General features: G+C 47.5%; 1 protein-coding gene across 1 annotated transcript in view; it reads right to left on the reverse strand.

The window, feature by feature from the left end:
* The window catches only part of DOCK1 (dedicator of cytokinesis 1), a 517745-nt gene that overhangs the window by 97096 nt on the left and 402487 nt on the right, over window positions 1–18162 (reverse strand). Inside the window, exons 23-24 of the mRNA XM_033841901.2 lie at window positions 12336–12436; window positions 1596–1654 (exon numbers count right to left, since the gene is read on the reverse strand). Coding sequence (XP_033697792.1) covers window positions 1596–1654; window positions 12336–12436 — 160 coding nt within the window. The remainder of the gene's footprint in view (window positions 1–1595; window positions 1655–12335; window positions 12437–18162) is intronic.

Below are 18162 nucleotides of genomic sequence, written 5' to 3' on the forward strand. Positions count from 1 at the left end.
TCAGAGATGGTGGCCTATAGATTTCTTTTTTTTTTTTTTTGGTAGTGTGTTTGACTTTGGCATCATGGTAATGCTCATGTCATTAAATGAGTTTAGAAGTGTTGCCTGCTCTTCAGTGTTTTAGAAAAGTGTGAAAAGGATTGATATTAATTCTTCTTTAAATGTTGGGTAGTATTCACCAGTGCAGGCATCTTGTCCTGGACTTCTGTTTGTTGTAAGATGATTCAATCTCTTTACTCATTATTGGTCTGTTCAGACTTTCTATTTATTCATAATTCAGTCTCAGTAGGTTGTATGTTTCTAGGAATGTATCCATTTCTTCTAGGTTGCTGGCACGTTAAGTTTTCACAGTAGTCTCTTATGATCCTTTTTATTTCTACGGCATCAGTTGTAATGTTTCCTCTTTCATTTATGATTTGATTTTTTTGAGTCTCCTCTCCTTTTTTCTTAGTAATTGAGCTAAAGGTTTGTCAATTTTGTTTATCTTTTCAAAAACCCAACTCTTAATTTTATTGATGTTTTCTATCCTCTATTTTGTTTATTTCTTCTCTAATCCTTATTATTTCCTTCCTTTTGCCAACTTTAGGCTTAGGCCTAGTTTTTTTTTGGTTGTTGTTGTTCCTTGAGGTGTAAAGATGGGTTGTTTATTTGAGATCTTTCTTCACCAGTAAGCCAACACTATAGATCAATGGACCTAACAGACATATACAAAACATTTCCCCTGACGGCAGTAGAATACACATTTCTCTCAAGTGCACAAGGAACATTCTCCAGGATATGTCACACATTAGGTCACAAAACAATTGTTAACAAATTTAAGAATATTGAAATCATACCAAGTATCCTTTCCTACCATGATAGAATAAAGCTAGAAATGAATAACAGAAGGAAAATTGGAAAATTCACAAATACTTGGAAGTTTAAAACTGCGCTCCTGAACAATCAATGGGTCAAAGAGGAAATCAAAGAGGAAATCAAAAATTATCTTGAGACAAATGAAAAATGAAAAGACAACATACCAAAACTTTGCGATGCAGCAAAAGCCATACTAAGAGGGAAGTTTATAGTGATAAATGCTTATGTTAATTTCTTATCTTAAGCACACGTATCCCTTATTGTTTTGATTGCACAAGTACTCAGTCTACCACCACCTGGTGGCAGTATACCTAAATACAGGGTCTAGTTTTGAGTTGGAGAATAAACCCTTTGGAAGGTAGATTATGTGAAACTGAATACAATAAGTGATGGACTATATAACAGTAGGATGAGCTACATGCTTTGATTCATGAGAAACGGAGAGAATGGTAGTTCTGCCCAGGAGCAAGAGTTCCAAGGCAGAGCTCTGCTCACCTGACACAAGAGGGCGCTCTATTGACTTTTCTGTTTTCTCCACCAATCAGATTTCCTTCCCTTTACTTTGGTCTCCCATCTCTTATTCACTGAAAGCACTTACTGCAAAGGTAGCAATTGCTCTCGGAAGGACAGAAGCTGTTCAGATTTTTAAGATGCCCCAAAGCTGACAAACAGGGCCAGTGGCATCGCCCGCCACCGAGTCATGATGTTCACCGTGATGCCCTGAAGTCCCAGTTACTCACCAAGGTTGTACCACATGTCCCTGATTTCGAAGCCAATCTGTCTCCTCATATCTCCGTACCTGAAAACCAGGGACAGGAAAAACGCTGAGTCACTCTATGGAGCATTTGAAAATCAGACTTGGATTATTTTTAAGTGCAATGAAACTCTCCCATCCCTGAGACAAATAAAGAGAGTGTCAAAGCATCAACTTCTTTTGCCACCAAAAGGAACTGAAGGAGGAGGAATCCAGCTAGGGATCTCATTTTCCCATCACCACAGATTACATAAGATCCTCCCCTCTGTGGAAACATGGGGGAGGTGGTGGAGAGAAATGAAAGTATTTTCCTTTCTTCAGTCTCTAATGGCAGGAGAAAGAGAACTCGGCTCCTTGGCTTGAGGGGGAGTTTGTTTTCCACGCATGTTATAAGCATCCAGGAACCAGACACCAAATGACATCCTACAGCCCGGCACACAATAAGCAGTTCTCATATGTTAAATTAAGCCCCGGAGTCTTAGACAATCAGAGCAGGAAAGGCCTCTTTCATACAGCTCCCAGCTCCTGGCTCTTTATCATTTTCAATGTAAGGAAGGGCTTAACACGAAAAGATGTCAACAAACATTCCCCTGTTTTTATGTACCAGCAAAAATAAATGCTAATTTTCTTCCCAGTGGGTCAGCAGAGGGGGCGTGTGTTTCATGAGTAAACAGAATCTGATGTTTCAGAAGATAAACCTTTATTAGTTTGTGAGCAATTTAACATTTTCCTTTATTGCCTAAGGAAAAGGCTGATTCTATTACAAATAATAATTTGCAAAATTATCCTACAGTGTTACAGTGTAGCAGCTGTGTCGTGGCGCCTGCTCTGTGCGTCCTTATGTCAGCTCATGTGGGAAGAAAAGCTCTGATTACAGATGACCGACTTGTGCCTCCACAGGTAGAGATCTGGCTGGTAAATCAACAGCCCCAGCTGGCTGCTACCCTTTATCAAAGTCTCGGGTACCCTAAGCACCCGTCTGTCACTTACAGCAGGAAAGGACAGCAGACCCTGTGAGAATCTCAACCAGGAAAGATAAACGCACTCAGCAGCTCCTCTTTGGAGAATTCAACCTTGGGAGCATCACAGCCGGACAGGTGCCAGGGCATTCACTGTACCCGTGGAGAAACTGAAGTAAGAGGGCAGTGTTGTACCCCTTCCTCCGAAGACAAGCTGGTCCTCTGAGGTGAATGTACGACCTTCCAGTCCAGCCCGACACCAGGGGAGCGCTGGTGCAGGTAAATTCGGTGAGTGAGAGAGAGGGGATCTCTGCCCAGGAATGCTCCCAGCACCAAGCCACAGGGAGCAGGGACCGGGCCACCCTTCTGCGCCTAGCTGGCACCCAGAAGTGCCCCAGGGGCACAAGATCTGAGCTCCAGCGAGGCGTGCACTCTTTCGAGGCTTGCAGAGCCGTTTTCCAATCCCCATTTTGCTCCTGTAGGAATGACAGAGGGGTCCCAGCACCCAGGCCTGGAGAGGATGTGGGTGGCTGCATGATGACTGGGAAGACCGTTCTCTGGGCATTTACCAGGAGAATAGGATCGGGGACAGGAAAACCACGCTCCATCCAGGGCAGATGCTTCCTCCTCAGGCTGGAGGGGTCTGCGCTGTCCAGGGGGATAAGCTGCCTTTCAGGGGAGCAGGTGTCTGGGGAGATGAGGAGTGTGGCATCGCAGGGAGGACCCCGAGAACGTAAACACCCCAGCCCCTGCTGCCAGGTGTTCAGACCTCAACACAGTGAGGATGCCAGAGGCCCAGAGGAGGCGAGAACCTGTCCCAGGGGTGGGCCTGTCACTAACTCAAGCTTAAAGACTCTTAACTGCCAAGCAACTCCTTCTCAGCCCGGAACAGTATCTCTTGAAAAATATGAATGGTTAAAGCCAGGCCGACCTCCATCAGTGTCTGCACCTTGCTGGCCCCTGACTCAACTTCCTCTCCCAGGTCTTACAATAATTCAAATCAAACCCCAAAGTTCAGAAGGATAAAGCGCAGGACAGCCTTGGCAGCAGCGGGCTCACAGGTTGGGTTTGGATCACCAGGAGTGACCCAATGGATGCCTCAGGCCCTACAGTGACTGCTGTCTGTCCAGCGCTGGACTTGACCCGGGGACCCCAGGAGGCACGTGAGGAGAGGGAAGCCGGCCCCGTCCTGTCTCTCTGCCCAGCGCCTCTGTTCCCGGTGCCGGCGGAGCGTGAGGGGCTCGAGGATGCCTGGGTTGCATTTTTCAGTGACGCTTCACTGTCTCCTACGTGGGGAATGATGTGTCTTCACAGTATTTCAGAACGGGGGGATTAGCAAAGATCTGAGTGCACGTCGCCCAGGAGAGTAAAGCCTCTGGCAGAAAGGTGCTGAAATGCCACTATAATAGTCAAGTAAGACGCAGGGGCTCGAGGCTGGCACAGATGAGCACGGAGCTGGGAGGCAAAGGGCAGCGCCGAATCTCTCCAGCAGTAAGATTGGTCTTTCCTCTCATTTTAATAAGAAGGCAGCTTTGACAAATCTATACACTTCTCAGCGTAATCCCCAAATGGAGTCACAGCTGTCACCAGAACTTAAGAGGGATTCCTGAGCCATTTGTAATCCTTGCCCCAAGGAGGAGAAAAAAGCAGTAATGGAGTGTATCTGGGATCATGCTCCTACCTGGAGAGGGAATTCCAGAGCTGGTGGCAGCCTTAGAGATCGTTACTAAGTCCATGACTAACGATTTATAGTTGAGGGAACTGAACTAGTCCTGCAGGGGAAGCAAAATGACTTGGCCATGGTCACAGGGCAAGGGGAGAAGAGATGGCACAAGTCTCCAGACTCCCAAAGGATTCCTGTTCTTCACCCCCAGCATGCATCTCGAGGACCAGAGAGGGCAGACTTCCACGATGCCGCAGCACAGCACTGCGTCTCACCCCTCAAAGTGCATGTGTGGTGTGTTTCATTTGATTTGATTCTCACAGTAAGACCACAAGGTAAGGAAGAAGACGTTCCCGTAGCTATCTTCCCACTGAGGAAGCAGAGATTCCTGGGGGTGAAATGACGTGCCTGTTTCTGCAAAGCCGGAGTCACCTGGTGCTTCCCACCACCCCCAGGTCGCCTGTGCCCACCCACAAAGTGAGTGGACAACTCCAGACGGCCAGCCCGAGGGAGCCCACAGGAGGCATCCTTTAGACAGCCCAGGTAGATCGCAGATCCCACATCCAGGCCTGTAACTCTGACCCAAAAAAGCATGACTCTGGTCTCTGAGACCTTACCTTAGCACCTGCTTTCCTGAATCTTTGCCCCCAGAAGCAGAAATCCCATGTCCACCAGAGATAGCCCAAGCCTGGGGGTAAGACCAACCTGAGACCAAATCTAAGCACACTGGGAAAATTACCTGACCACTCTGACCCTTGGTCTCCCCATGTGTAGTACTGGGATAATGACGGCATGATGCTCATCTATCTCCCAGGCCTTTGGGAGAACGAGGACACGGTGCCCTCATCTGTCCTAACAAGCAACGAAGCCAGGCTGGTCCTTCCTTTAAAAGTTCAGAGTGGGCCTCATCACAGCATCCCCTTCATGGTTGCAATGGTCTTTCAGATTAATTTGCTCTGTAAGCATTATTCATTGTTTAATGAATTACTAAATGCGTACTGAAGGCCAGGCACAGAGCTAATATGGGGCCACTAATATAATGTGGGAAAGAGGCACAATCAAATGGGCATTAAACAATCATACGAGACTCACACATACATGTATATATAGTAGTTTTTTTTGTTATTATTTATGTTTTTTTGGAGGCCATGGTAACAGTTCTTTAGGAAAAACTGGAGGAGTGGGTCCAGGTTGGCTGTGGGAGAAGCTCTCTTAGAGAGTAATATTTACCCAAGATTTGAAGAAGGAAAGGTGTAATCCAGACAGAGAGGGGAAGAGACCAGAAGGTGCAAAGGCCCTGTGGCGGCGGGGGGGGGGGGTAGGTGAGTATACGGACCAAGAAGGCAGTGAGACTGGAGGACAGGGAGCTTGCCTGACTCCTTCCCCTCAAGAGGAGGGGTGTGCTGTGAACCAAGGCTGCAGAGGCAGGTTTATAAGTATTTTTTTTAAGTTTCAAAAACTCTTTTGCAATAAGAAATATACTTTACTAAGCAGCACGCATAAAAATGTACATATACAAAAGCTCTATGATACTTAACTTTACTACCTGCCATCAACTCTGATGCTTCCTTATATTCTATTTCACTGAAAAAAAAAAAAAAGGGGGAAAAAATGTATGTTGGTCTTGGGTCGTGTGGGTTGACTTGTGTCCTCCATAAAGATCTGTTAAAGCCCTAACCCCTCCTACCTGTGAATGTGACCCCCTAAAGAGGGTCTTTACAAGATGTAATCCTGTTAAGATAAGGTCATGCTGGATGGGGCAGGCCTTAAATCCAAGAACTGGCATCATTATAAGGAGAGGGATACATTTAGAGACACAGACAAACAAGGCTGAAGGCCACGTGAAGAGGGAGGCAGAGACGAGAGTTATACAGCCACGGCCACAGAGCACCAGAGATGGGGGCCACAGCCACGAAGCACCAAGGATGGGCGCCACCCACCCCCAGAAGATAGGAGAGAGGCATGGACAAGGTCTTCCCTCTGAGCTTCCAGAAGGAACCAACTCTGCTGATGCCTTGGCTTCAACCTCTGGCCTCTGTAACTGTGAGGCAATAAATTTCTGTTGTTTCACTTAGTTTGTGTTGTTACATTATGGCAGATGACTCTAAGAAATTAATACAATGGCCCATTAAGTTGCTATCCCAGCCCAGTGAAGGGCTGAGATGCACAATTTAAAAACTGCTGTCTTAAGGAAAGAGAACAGAATAAGAAGGCCCAACACCAAGACTTGAGGAGCTCTTGCACTTAATGGGTGGAGGGAGGAGTCTGAGCCTGACAAGGGAGCAGCGGAGAGGCCAAAACGCTAGGAGGGAAACCTACAGAGGGGTTCTGGGAGCCCAGGGCAGAGCTGGCCTGCAGCCAGCATCGGGAGTGGGTGTGGGTGTGCAGTGAGAGAGGCACGGAGGGAGCTGGAGGGAGATGATGGGTGGGGTGAGACACTGTTATTTTTATGGGAAAGACTGGTAAGTTCTGGGGAGGTGGGAGGAGACGGGACCCCAAATGTGACGGATGGGAATAAGCCTTACTAGACACAGGGGTCTGATGCGTCCTCCACTGCATAGAGTTTTATCACGTTCAATAAAATTCAGCATCACTGGGCAGGGGGATGAGGGGGTGGTGGTGGTGGGATGAACTGGGAGATTGGGATTGACATATATGCACTAATATGTACAAAACAGATAACTCAGGAGAAACTGCTGTATAAAAAAATAAAATTAAAAAAGTTTTTTTAAGAAAGAAAATAAATATGTGCACACAAAAAATTCAGCATCACTAAAAGAAGATGTGGTATATATTTACAATGGAATATTACTCAGCCATAAAAAGGAATGAAATAATGCCACTGGCAGCAACATGGATGGGCCTAGAGATTGTCATACTGAGTGAAGTAAGTCAGACAGAGAAAGACAAATACCATATAGTATCACTTGTATGTGGAATCTAAAGTATAATACAAATGAATTTATTTATAATACAGAAAGAGACTCAGAAAACAAACTTATGGCTACCAAAGGGGAAAGGGATTGGAGGAGGAATAAATTAGGAGTATGGGATTAACAGATACACACTACTTTATATAAAAGAAGTAAGCAATAATGACCTACTGTATAGCACAGGGAACTGTATTCACTATCTTGTAACAACCTATAATGGAAAATAATCTGAAAAAAATATATAACTGAATCACTTTGCTGTACACCAGAAACTAACACGATGTTATAAATCAACTATACTTCAACTAAAAAAAAAAAAAAAAAAAAGAATACAGCATCGCTAATGCATGTGGGACACTTAATTAACTCTTCGAAAAGGACCTTAGCACAGGTTACAGCTTGTTGAGTCCATCTCCTTGGGTCCCCTTCTATTTCTTAGTACACAGTGAATTTATCTGGAATAATTTGAGTCTCTTGGGAAAAAAATTAGCACAAACACAAATAATTTCCTTTTATAATTTGGAACGTTCAACTCCAGCTTCAGATTAGGTCACACTGCAAAGCAAGGCTTGTCACTGTGTACTTCTTTCCTTTTGGTTTCCCTAAAAAGTAATGTGTACAGTATGAATTAACACACTGATGTTTCAGAACCCAGTGTTTGGAAACATTGTGATATTTTGGTCCAGTAGTGAAACCTGTCCTCTTAGAAGAGGCAGTGAGCTGAGGATAGACTTCTATAGGAAAAACGAAACGAACCAGAAAAGGATGGGAAACATCCAGGGACCAACTGGGGAGAGGGTACCATGAAGAACCCACATTAATCTACTAGGTTCAAATCCACTGTGCTGGGCTTGGCCATCACGCTTTACCCTCTCGGGCTGGATTTTTTTTTTTTTTTTTTTTGCGGTACGTGGGCCTCTCACTGTCGTGGCCTCTCCCGCTGCGGAGCACAGGCTCCGGACGCGCAGGCTCAGCGGCCATGGCTCACGGGCCCAGCCGCTCCGCGGCCTGTGGGATCTTCCCGGACCGGGGCACAAATCCGTGTCACCTGCATCGGCAGGCGGACTCTCAACCACTGCACCACCAGGGAAGCCCTTCCGGACGCGCAGGCTCAGCGGCCATGGCTCACGGGCCCAGCCGCCCCGCGGCATGTGGGATCTTCCCGGACTGGGGCACGAACCCGTGTCCCCTGCATCGGCAGGCGGACTCCCAACCACTGCGCCACCAGGGAAGCCCTCGGGCTGGAATTTTTAAATGGGCATTTTATGCTTAGAGCTGCTGGAGGCCCAGTCATGAACCCCTTTCCCCGACAAGAAGGCAGTCTGGTCCTGAACACAGAAGGCCAGTTGCAGTCACATCGCCCCACTGCCCCAACGCTAGGACGCACGATGTCTTACAAACTAAAATGGTCAAGCTGGCAGCTAATCCAGAGCCAGCTCTTTCACATTTGACTCACGCTTCCGGAGCCCCCGTAACGTACAAGGCGTGGGGGATGGAGGACGGGACATTCAGGAAGGTCAGGGTTAGCATTCTGTCGCCTTCTCTGTCTGTTAGGAGTCACTAGCGCCAAGGATGTCTGAAGGTGAGTCCGTGAAATGTTCTCATTATGGACTTCGCTTCCTACAGGTTATTTATTTTGTGGATCATTGCCAAATCTTGTGTTCAGTTTGGGTTTGACTTAATCAGTGTTCTGCACGCTACATGGCCCATTCTTTGATGTGACTCCCATGTGCTTTGGGGAATGCGTTTGGAATAAATATCCTAATTATCTCCCCAACCTAGGTCACCAGGAGGACGGGAAGCTTAACAAGAGGGAACGAACAGGCAGATCTTCTGATACTGGGATTTTCTGTTGTTCTGAGCCACCGCGCTGTGGACCAGGCAGGCGGGAGGAGGTGCAGGCCGCGGCAGAGAGGAAGGGCCGCGCTGGGGGCAGAGGGGGCTCACGCCGAAGCCCTGGGTTGGATTCACAAACCCTACAGCAGTAGACGAGCCGACGTGGACAACCAGAGGCTACTAAACAGGGGGGCATCACTCCACTTTCAGACCCCACGGCCTTTCCCTCTAGAAGAAAATAACCCCCTGAATTACGCTCCACTGTGCCGGAAACCAGCAGCCCACCATTTGCTCAGACGCCTGGGGTTAGTCCCCGTGTCACCTGGTCCCTCGCACCTTTACCCCAAGTTCCGATCACTCCAGGCCCGGCCACTCACTTACGCTTCAGCGACGCAGAGCACTTCTGCTTACAGAGTGGGCCCTGCCCCTTAGGACGCGATGACCCCTTTTGGAAATGGCCGTTTGCTGACAAGGGGGTCAGTCAGTCAGTCTGGTGAACATCTCAGCCACCCTCGCCCCCCAGGCCGAGTCCTACATGCCCACCTCCGGGCTGCCAAGGCACCTGGGGAGCACTTCCGTTCTCCTCCAATCATGTAATTTTGCACAGCCACCTGCCCCCTAGACGGTGAACTTTGTGTCTCTGGGCGCCAAGCACCAGGACTCCAGTGCCATGAGTGCATGGCACAGCGTGAAACCAATTAAAACGTTTCTAAGGCCCAGGAAATTGAAGCATTTGGGCAGGACCATCTCCTAATATTTCTCATGCAGGTTTTGCTATTTAGAAATTAAAACTGCACATGGATGACGAAGTGTTTAAGGTGTAGCAAGAGGCAGGGTGAATACAATGAACAGGGGAACCCACGCGGCCTCACAGGCCAGGAGCGCTTAACATAGATGCTGGAAATTCCTTCTCCTCCGCGGCCTGTCATGGCCACACACTGAACCTGTGCCCCTGGGAGAGGGCCCCTCGGACTGCACAGGCGCTGAGACACTCCTGCAAAGCCAATTTCTGAAATGTTTGGGGCTTTTTCCCTCGGGGGATCCACGAGACAATTTCAAAGGGAAAATCTGGAGTCTCTCCTTGCCACGGCTGTGAGAGACAGAATTCTAAAAGCCCGATTCGGAGGCCCTCTGGGAGGGGTGACACCAGCTGGCTGTGTTTAATTTTCCTTGGCTTTGAAGCCTCAGAAGGCACAGCACGATGTGGGAAGCAAACGTTTTCTCTGGTGGACAAGGCCCTGTGTGGTGAATGCGTGTATTGGTGTCGCTCTAGCTTAGATTTTAACGCTCTCACACCAACAAGGAAAGGGCCCAGGGAGAGAGACGGGGCCCCGCCCTGACCGGAGAATGTTCAAATCAAATGGTTTTATTCTCCAAACCGTGAAGGAGACGTCAGGTCTTTTCAGGCAGATTTCCGGTTTAAACGCAATTCTTCTCCGCAGGCATCTCTAAGGGTAGGATGCGCTACAAGCTTGGCAAGGAATGGGCACCAGTGTCGGCTGGAGCTGGGTCTGGACCCCGGCCTCACCCCACGTGAGCACTGCACACAGGGGGGCAGGACAGGATAACCAGGGCTCTGGAGGGCTCTGGTGGGGAGAGGCTAGGGCCGAGTCCTGTGTGTGCTGGTTACTAGTGTTTCCATTACAAACAGCTTTCGCCATGACAGCCTTTCATCAAGGACAAGCTGGGAGCCACCCCTAACTTCCTGGGAGCACTGAGGGAATGTACATTCACAAAGCGGTAGCATCCCTGTTGAGCCAATCCCCGGAAGGTGCTGCCTAGAAGAGTCTGCCTCCTGAGCCAAGATGAGGGATAAACTCTGCTGGCTCGGAGCAGGGCCCATCTTCCCTGCCATCGCCGCTGGGCACCCACTGGGCCCACGCCGCCCGGGGTGCATTTCCCTTTCTGAAGAAGGAACACTTGTCTCTATCAACGGCCAACAGACCAGTCATTCAACTGCGGAAGCTTGAAGGAAAGACGGTCCGATGTATTGTTTTGTTTTTGTTTTCTTTTCGGCTGCTACACGTGGCATGAGGGATCTTAGTTCCCCGACCAGGGATCAAACCTGGGAAGCAGGGAGTCTTAACCACTGGGAAGGGAAGCCAGGGAAGTCCCAAGATGACCCGATGAAAGCTGACTTTTAGATGGCTCAGGGAAGGATTTAAGGTTCTAAAAGCAGCCCAGCTAAACGTCTCGGGCTCTGAACTGCCCGAGTTAGAATGACTCAGTGTGAGACACGGGACCCTGGTTCACAACCTGCTTCACTTCCTCGTCTGGAAAATAAAGATGATAAGACAACCTATGGAATAGTTTTGGTTTTTGTTCGAATGATTCTATGTGAAAAATGCATAAAACGTTCTTAGAAAGTCACTGACAGGTCACGCGTGCTCTGTAAATATTGGCTGAACTACTTCTTACTCCCCAGGGATAGTGTGCTTTCCATTTGGTCTGCAAGGGAGACACACTCTCCTGGGTTACTAGGAGGGCTGAGCGGCTGTCCCCCTCTGAGAGGCCCTGGAATCTCTAACCTCAGTGATGGTACCAGGCTGGCAATGCCTTGGGACCGTCAACACGGCTCAGAGGGATTACGAAGTGATGAACAGGGACAGATGACTTAGCAACGTGATGTACTGATGGAAGGGGCCCCCAGAGAACTGAGACGCTGGTGAAACTGAGGTAGAGAGAGAGGTGGCAAGGCCCTCAGAGTGCCCAAGGGTTGCAAAGAAACCCACATAAGGGTTCTTTCGCTGACCCTGGACCAGGAGCTGTTCGGGATGCAGTGCTGAAGGAGCCAGGCAGGGATCCTGGCTTCCCCGGGGCTTCTCAGACGTTTTCAGGATAATCCAAGGGCTAGTTAAGCACTTTCAGATCTCCTGCCTGGAAGAGGACCGGGGTCATCTCTTGCAAAGAAGGAACCCCAGATGACTCATCACTCTGCGATGAGCTGTTCCACAATCCCAAGACGCCAACAGCTTCCGTCAGAAGCTTCCTTGTTTGAACAGCGTTGGAGAATTAAGCGACACAGCAAACCATACGTGGTGTGACATGAGCACGGTGCACAGCAAAAGCAATTATCTCCCGAAACTCCCATTCTGTTCGGTGCTAATAGTCCTGAATGACACTGACTGACCTGCAACCCACCAGAATGAAGCTGTAGTTTTAGATCTGCATTCATGGGTTACAAAAGGCAATACTCAATTCACGGTGTGAAACCACCCTCTCGTTACACCATGATTACACCTCAACTGGTACTCAGTTGGCTTAGAAGACGCAAGAAGACTGTGCTAACAGAACTGCAGGCTCCTGCCCGTGCATTTGGGGCTACGCGGACTTACTTGTTAAGGATTTTCCCTCTCTTTGCACTTGAAAAATTCTCCAGCTGCAAGGACTCTTGAGTGAGGAAAGCGACAGCCAGGTGAAAATAGTTGTTCCACAGCTGAAACCAAAAAGGGGAGATGCTAAGGTGCCGAACCGATTAATACAGGATCTCAGAAACGCTCCGAGACGTTTAGAATAGCATTTGCCCAGCACACACTTCTGAAAGGTTTGAAAGCCGCACCCTCTACATACACATTGCTAACAGCCACCCACGGTGTGGTTCAGGGCCAAGCATGGGCTCTGACAGTGCATGCAGTCAGATCCCAGCCCAGCCACTTACGTAGGCAGGCACTCTAACCTCTCTGTGCCTCGGTTTCCTCAGGTAAAGTGGGAATTTCAACAGTACCTACCTGAGAGGACTGCTAAAGGACGGCGGGAGTAAAGACATGCAGTGCCCATCCAGTGGTGCCGGGAGCATGGTAAGCACGTAATAAATATTAGCTGTTATTAATACTGTATGATGGAGCCCCTTACCTCATGGTACACAGCAAGTCCCCTACATAGGAAGGAGTTCCGAGAGCGCGTTCGTAAGTCCAACTTGGTCGTAAGTCCAACCAAGTCAGCCTAGGTACCCAACTAACACAATCAGCTATTACCACTGCTTTTACGCTTGCTTCCGGACGTCCTGGGCTTGAAATAAAGATACGGTACTACTGTACTCTGTACAGTACTGTAAAGTACACAAAAGCACAACCGACTGTAGAGGATACACGCAAGGGACAATGTACGCCAGGCGCGTGAACTAACGTACGTGATTGGACATGCGAATGCACAGTTGCATTTTTGAAAGTTCACAGCGTGAAGGTTCGTCGGTAGGGGACTTACTGTGTAGGTTCATATAATTTATCATTTTTGTGAGACTAAAAATATATAGAAAATTGAGGAAAACGTAAAAAGATCCAACCTTTCATATTTCAAGGACTTACAGACTGTACGTGGCTTAAATGACAATTTACTATAAAATGATTTTGTCCTCGTGAAGCTCTTCACTGGAAGCTCTGTGTATCTGGACACAGTATCCCATAAAAGTGTTCTTCAGCAAGAAGTGTTATGATGGGTAGATTCCTGAAGTCATGAAACTAAGACCCCCTGATGAGGTCAATGTTTAAGACCAGGTGAAGAAGATTTAAATGAAGGATGAATGCTTGGATCATGAATGGGGACTTTTCGCCTGAACTCAATACATGACACGGGCACACCCCTCACTGCCCAGGGGAGAAACCTGGGACTTATGCTGGGCTTTGTCCCTCACAGCATCCCATCGTTTCAATCAGCAAGTCCTTCTGCTTCCCCTTATAAATCCCTCCCAGGCCCACCCACTTTGTCTCAGGGCTGGGGTATCACCCACCCCAGGTCAGCATCATCCCTCACAGACCAGAACATCCCGCTTCCTGTTTCCTGTCCTCGCCTCGTCCCACAGGGCAGCCAGAGGGAACTGACACTAATCTGAGGGGCCACACCCCAGCTCAAACCTCTTCAGGAACTTCCCACACGTTTCCGGTCAGAACAGAGTTTGAAGGGGAGTCCCGCTGCCTGGTTCCCTCTGCTTCTGCCTTGCAGCAGCCTTTCCATCCATACTCTGCACCCTTGTCTCCCCATCAGATCCTCGAGCTGATGCTCTCCCCACCCCTGGGCCTTTGCAGATGCCGGGTCCACCCCCCTCTCCTCCCTCACTGGGTCTTAGCATACCAGGACCAGGTGTGTTCTGCCCTCTCCGCGCCCTCGAGCACCTTGGTCTGTCCCTACAGTCCTGCCCTAATCGTCCTCCCTTTACACTCCACGATACACAGGGTGGGGGCAGGATTCCAGTTCTGGGGCAGAGCCTGGCTCAGAGTAAGTGATTCATCAGGAATAATCAATGTTTGAGGGACGAACCCACGGGGATTTCTCAAATGCAAATGAAAACTCTATGGACACTTCCTCCAGACTGCTTCCATCAGCATCCTCTCTCAGAGGGCGGCACCCGAGGGTGGGGGAGCGCAGGTGAGAGATAAGCGGGGAGACCCTCCCCCTCCCCCCCGGGAACTGCAGCAAGGGGCTCAGAGACTGGCCATCACAGATACTCCTCAGCGGACCATTCCTGTACCACAGGATATTCCAGGGGAACTTTCACCTGCTCTCAGTGGGAAAGAGCTGGACAGAGTTGCCATCACATGTCCAAGCTCCAAGGTGCCTTCAATGATCTTAGGAAGAAATTTGTGGGTATTGGTTTTCTTATTTACAAAACAGGGATAATATTCATTGCATCAAATGAGATGGTTACACAGAGTTACGTAAAAACAAGGTGTTAACAGTAATGACTCTATTTTCAGCGACCAGAGAAATAAGAGGAAACTTCCCAGCATGGATGTAGCTAAGAGTGCAGTGGGCTTCATTTATCCGGTGCTCCTCAGGAACTGGCATTTCTTCAGGAACAGAGCAGCTCATTCCCAGGTAAGGGCTGGCCTTCCCATTTCACAGATGAGGTTCAGAGACTTGCTCCAAACCACAAAAAAAAAAAACACGTGAAGCAGAACAAGGGTCTCCAGCGGGCCATCCTGGACCTCACAGGCCACACTCTTTCCTGCCCACAAACGCACTTTCTCTTTTAGGCCTTTTTCTAATAAAAGGGGTGACTCAAATCAATAAAGTACAAGTCACTTCCTTTGTTTTTGGAACGAACACCTCCCTGCTATCGCCACCCACCTCCCAGCAGTGCCCTCCTCTCACAGCACTGGCGGGGTCCCTGGCCACGTCTGGGTGAGGGGCACCACTAGAGCAGGACCCAGAACTGTGATGCTCCTCCCAAGGGTGCAGCCTGGGTCTAATCACTGGGGAACCTGAGGCAACCCAAGTGCAGGGCCGTCTGCAAACCCAGACCCGGGCTCTGCAAGAGTGCCGAGGACAGAACAGCCAGGAAGGAGTGAGCAACTGTTGTAGCCTGAAGGAGACGAAAGACACACAGAAACTGAACGCATCGGGGGAGGGAGGGATGAACAGGAGGAGGACGAGGATTTTTAGGGCAATGGAACTGGATGCAAGTCATTCTCCATTTGTCCAAACCCACAGAGTGGACAAAACGTCCACAGTGTACTGTAATGTAAAGTAAGGACTCGGTGATTACGATGCGTGAGTGTAGGTCCATCAGTTGTAACAATGTACCATCTGGTGGGGGATGTTGATAGTGGGGTAGCTTCGTGTGCAGGAGGCGGGGGTCTACGGGAAGTCTCTTCACCTCTCTCTCAATTTTGCTGTGAACTTGAAACTGTCATTAATAAAGTCTTTTAAAAATCACATAAAAGTACAAACATTAAAAAAAAACAAACCCTGTAAGCTACGCATGATTTCAGATGTGACAACTAATGGCATTTGTGATGCTGACTTCTGAAGGATGGGATTGGGACAACTGAACTTGAATGTGGTCTGAGGACTGGTTAGGGGTGATGAGAATGTAAGTTTCCTTTGGTATTCTTACTCTAGTTAGGCAGGGGACAGTCTCTGTTTGTATGAAATATATACTACAGATCTGGGGAGGTGATAGGGTGTCAGGCTGGCAGCTCACTAGGATAAGGTTAAGAAAAAAAAGTTCTTCGTACCATACTTGCTGGAAATGAGAAGCAGACTGAGGAGGGACAGAGGGAAGCAGTAGCAGCCCACAGGGATGACTAGTTAAAGGAGAAGGAAGTGTCAGGAGAGAGAACTGTGCAGGGAATGTTAGAACATAAAAATGCACCTTGTGGGAGTGGCCGCTGCCTGGACCACACGCTGAAGGCGGCCTCGGCCACATGGCACCCAAGCCTCCCCCTGGGGGTGGGAGGATGGGAGCCCCCCAAAGTGGAACAATCAAATGCACTTCACACTTGCCAAGGGACAAAGGCCAAAAGGGCTCATTGCAGCCAAGGTGTTGGGCCTGAAGGGAGCGTCCAGAGGACCGTATGCATGAAACAATGCGCAAGCTCAGCGATAACCAGTAAGCCCACACCCACCGCAGTCACACCTGAAACACACAGCCATCTCACGTGACAGGCACGGCCTACACGGATAAAAGAAAACCTAATGAAGGACACAGAAAAAGGCCTAAATATTCCTGTGTGGGATGGGAAAAAATAAATACTGCCATGTATTCCCCGAAATGCTGTTACATTTCCCCTACAATTATTTATGAATTCAACAGAATTCTAGTTAAAATGTAGACAGCATTTTTAAGAAGTTTAACAAGGTGATTTTGAATTTCACATAGAAGAGGAAATGCGCAGAAAGAGTCAAGATAATTTTGCAATAACACACTAACGGGGAAGTCCTGGTTATACTAGCTGGGTATAAAACCCATAGGTAATAACACAGAAAACAGAACTGTACCCACATGCATTTGTAATTATGAGTTTCCTCAGTGGCAGTTCAAATCACTGGGAAAGAAGAAACTATTTATAATGTGAAATAAAATTCGTATGTTATTTAAACATAAAAATTCTTCTCTGCCCTTTGGACACCTTTCTCCCCTCACTGTGCATTGTATATCTGCATTAGGCATTGACCAAACCTCCCCCATCAGCAGAAAATAGCTGCGCAACCATAAAGAGAAACATTCTCCTCGCATCAACAAGACAACTCCTTAAAAGACAACATCCCTTCTTGACCTTGTAAGGGGTCACAGGACCCAACTGGATGACTTAGATCTGGATTATGTAAACTGTCAATAATATGTCATTTGATGTACCACCCTCTGTCTCAAAAAAACTTATATAAGTGTGTCTTGATTTCTAACTGGCAGAACAGTTCTCAGAGCTTTCTGAGATGTTCTTCCTGGGTTATAATCCTCAAATTCAGCTTGAATTAAATTTTCCAATTCTTAGACTGACTAATTTTTTGTCGACAGTAAAATAATGTGTGAAAAAGTGAAGTTAAACTCTGATCACTAAGTATAGAAAATGCAGATGCATATAAAGAACAAGGACCAACTGTATAGCACAGAGATCTATATTCAATGTCTTGTAATAACCTATAATGGAAAAGAATCTGAAAAAGAATATAGATATATATATTTTATGTATATATATGTGTGTATCTGAATCACTTTGCTGTACACTTAAAGCAAACACAACTGTAAATCAACTATACTTCAATTTTTCAAAAATCATTAAAAAAAGAAATCACAGATGGATTAATCATTGGAAAGTTAAAAAAAAGCAGAAACTATAAAGGTATTATCAGAGACTATCTACATAAAGAATAGTTAAATTTATAACCAAAGATGGATTTGCCAAGCAAAACATAAAACCCCAAAGCCATAAAAGAACTGACACATTTAACTACAGAAAAATCAAATATTTCTATACGATAAACCTAAACCCATGACTAGGCTATATCAAGAATTCCAACTTACAAAAAAGTATGACAAATAGCCCAAGAGAACAGTGAGCAGAGGAGATGATCAGACGGTTCACACTAGAAATCCTCACAGCCAATTAGTACTCTCAACCCAACTAGCAATCAGAGAAACACCAATAAAAACAAGAGTCAACAATTTTAAAGAAATTGGTATGGGAGAAGACTCTAGACGATGACTGCTCTCAGAGAAGGCTGGTGAGATTGCAAATTGCTAGCGCATTTTAGGTCGGTAATTTATTAGTGTCCATGAAGCTTAAAATATCTTACCAGTCAAGCCTGGCAGTTATGCTTCCAGGAACCTGTTCTATAGCAATGCAGCACTGAGATGCCGGTGTCACACTGTCGTGGCGGCACTGCTTGGAAACGGGAGAAACTGAAAATAGCCTGCAGGCTATCAGTGCAGGAATGCCTGCACCA

The sequence above is a fragment of the Tursiops truncatus genome, chromosome 16 (genome assembly GCF_011762595.2).
Source record: "Tursiops truncatus isolate mTurTru1 chromosome 16, mTurTru1.mat.Y, whole genome shotgun sequence".
Taxonomy (NCBI): Eukaryota; Metazoa; Chordata; class Mammalia; order Artiodactyla; family Delphinidae; genus Tursiops; species Tursiops truncatus.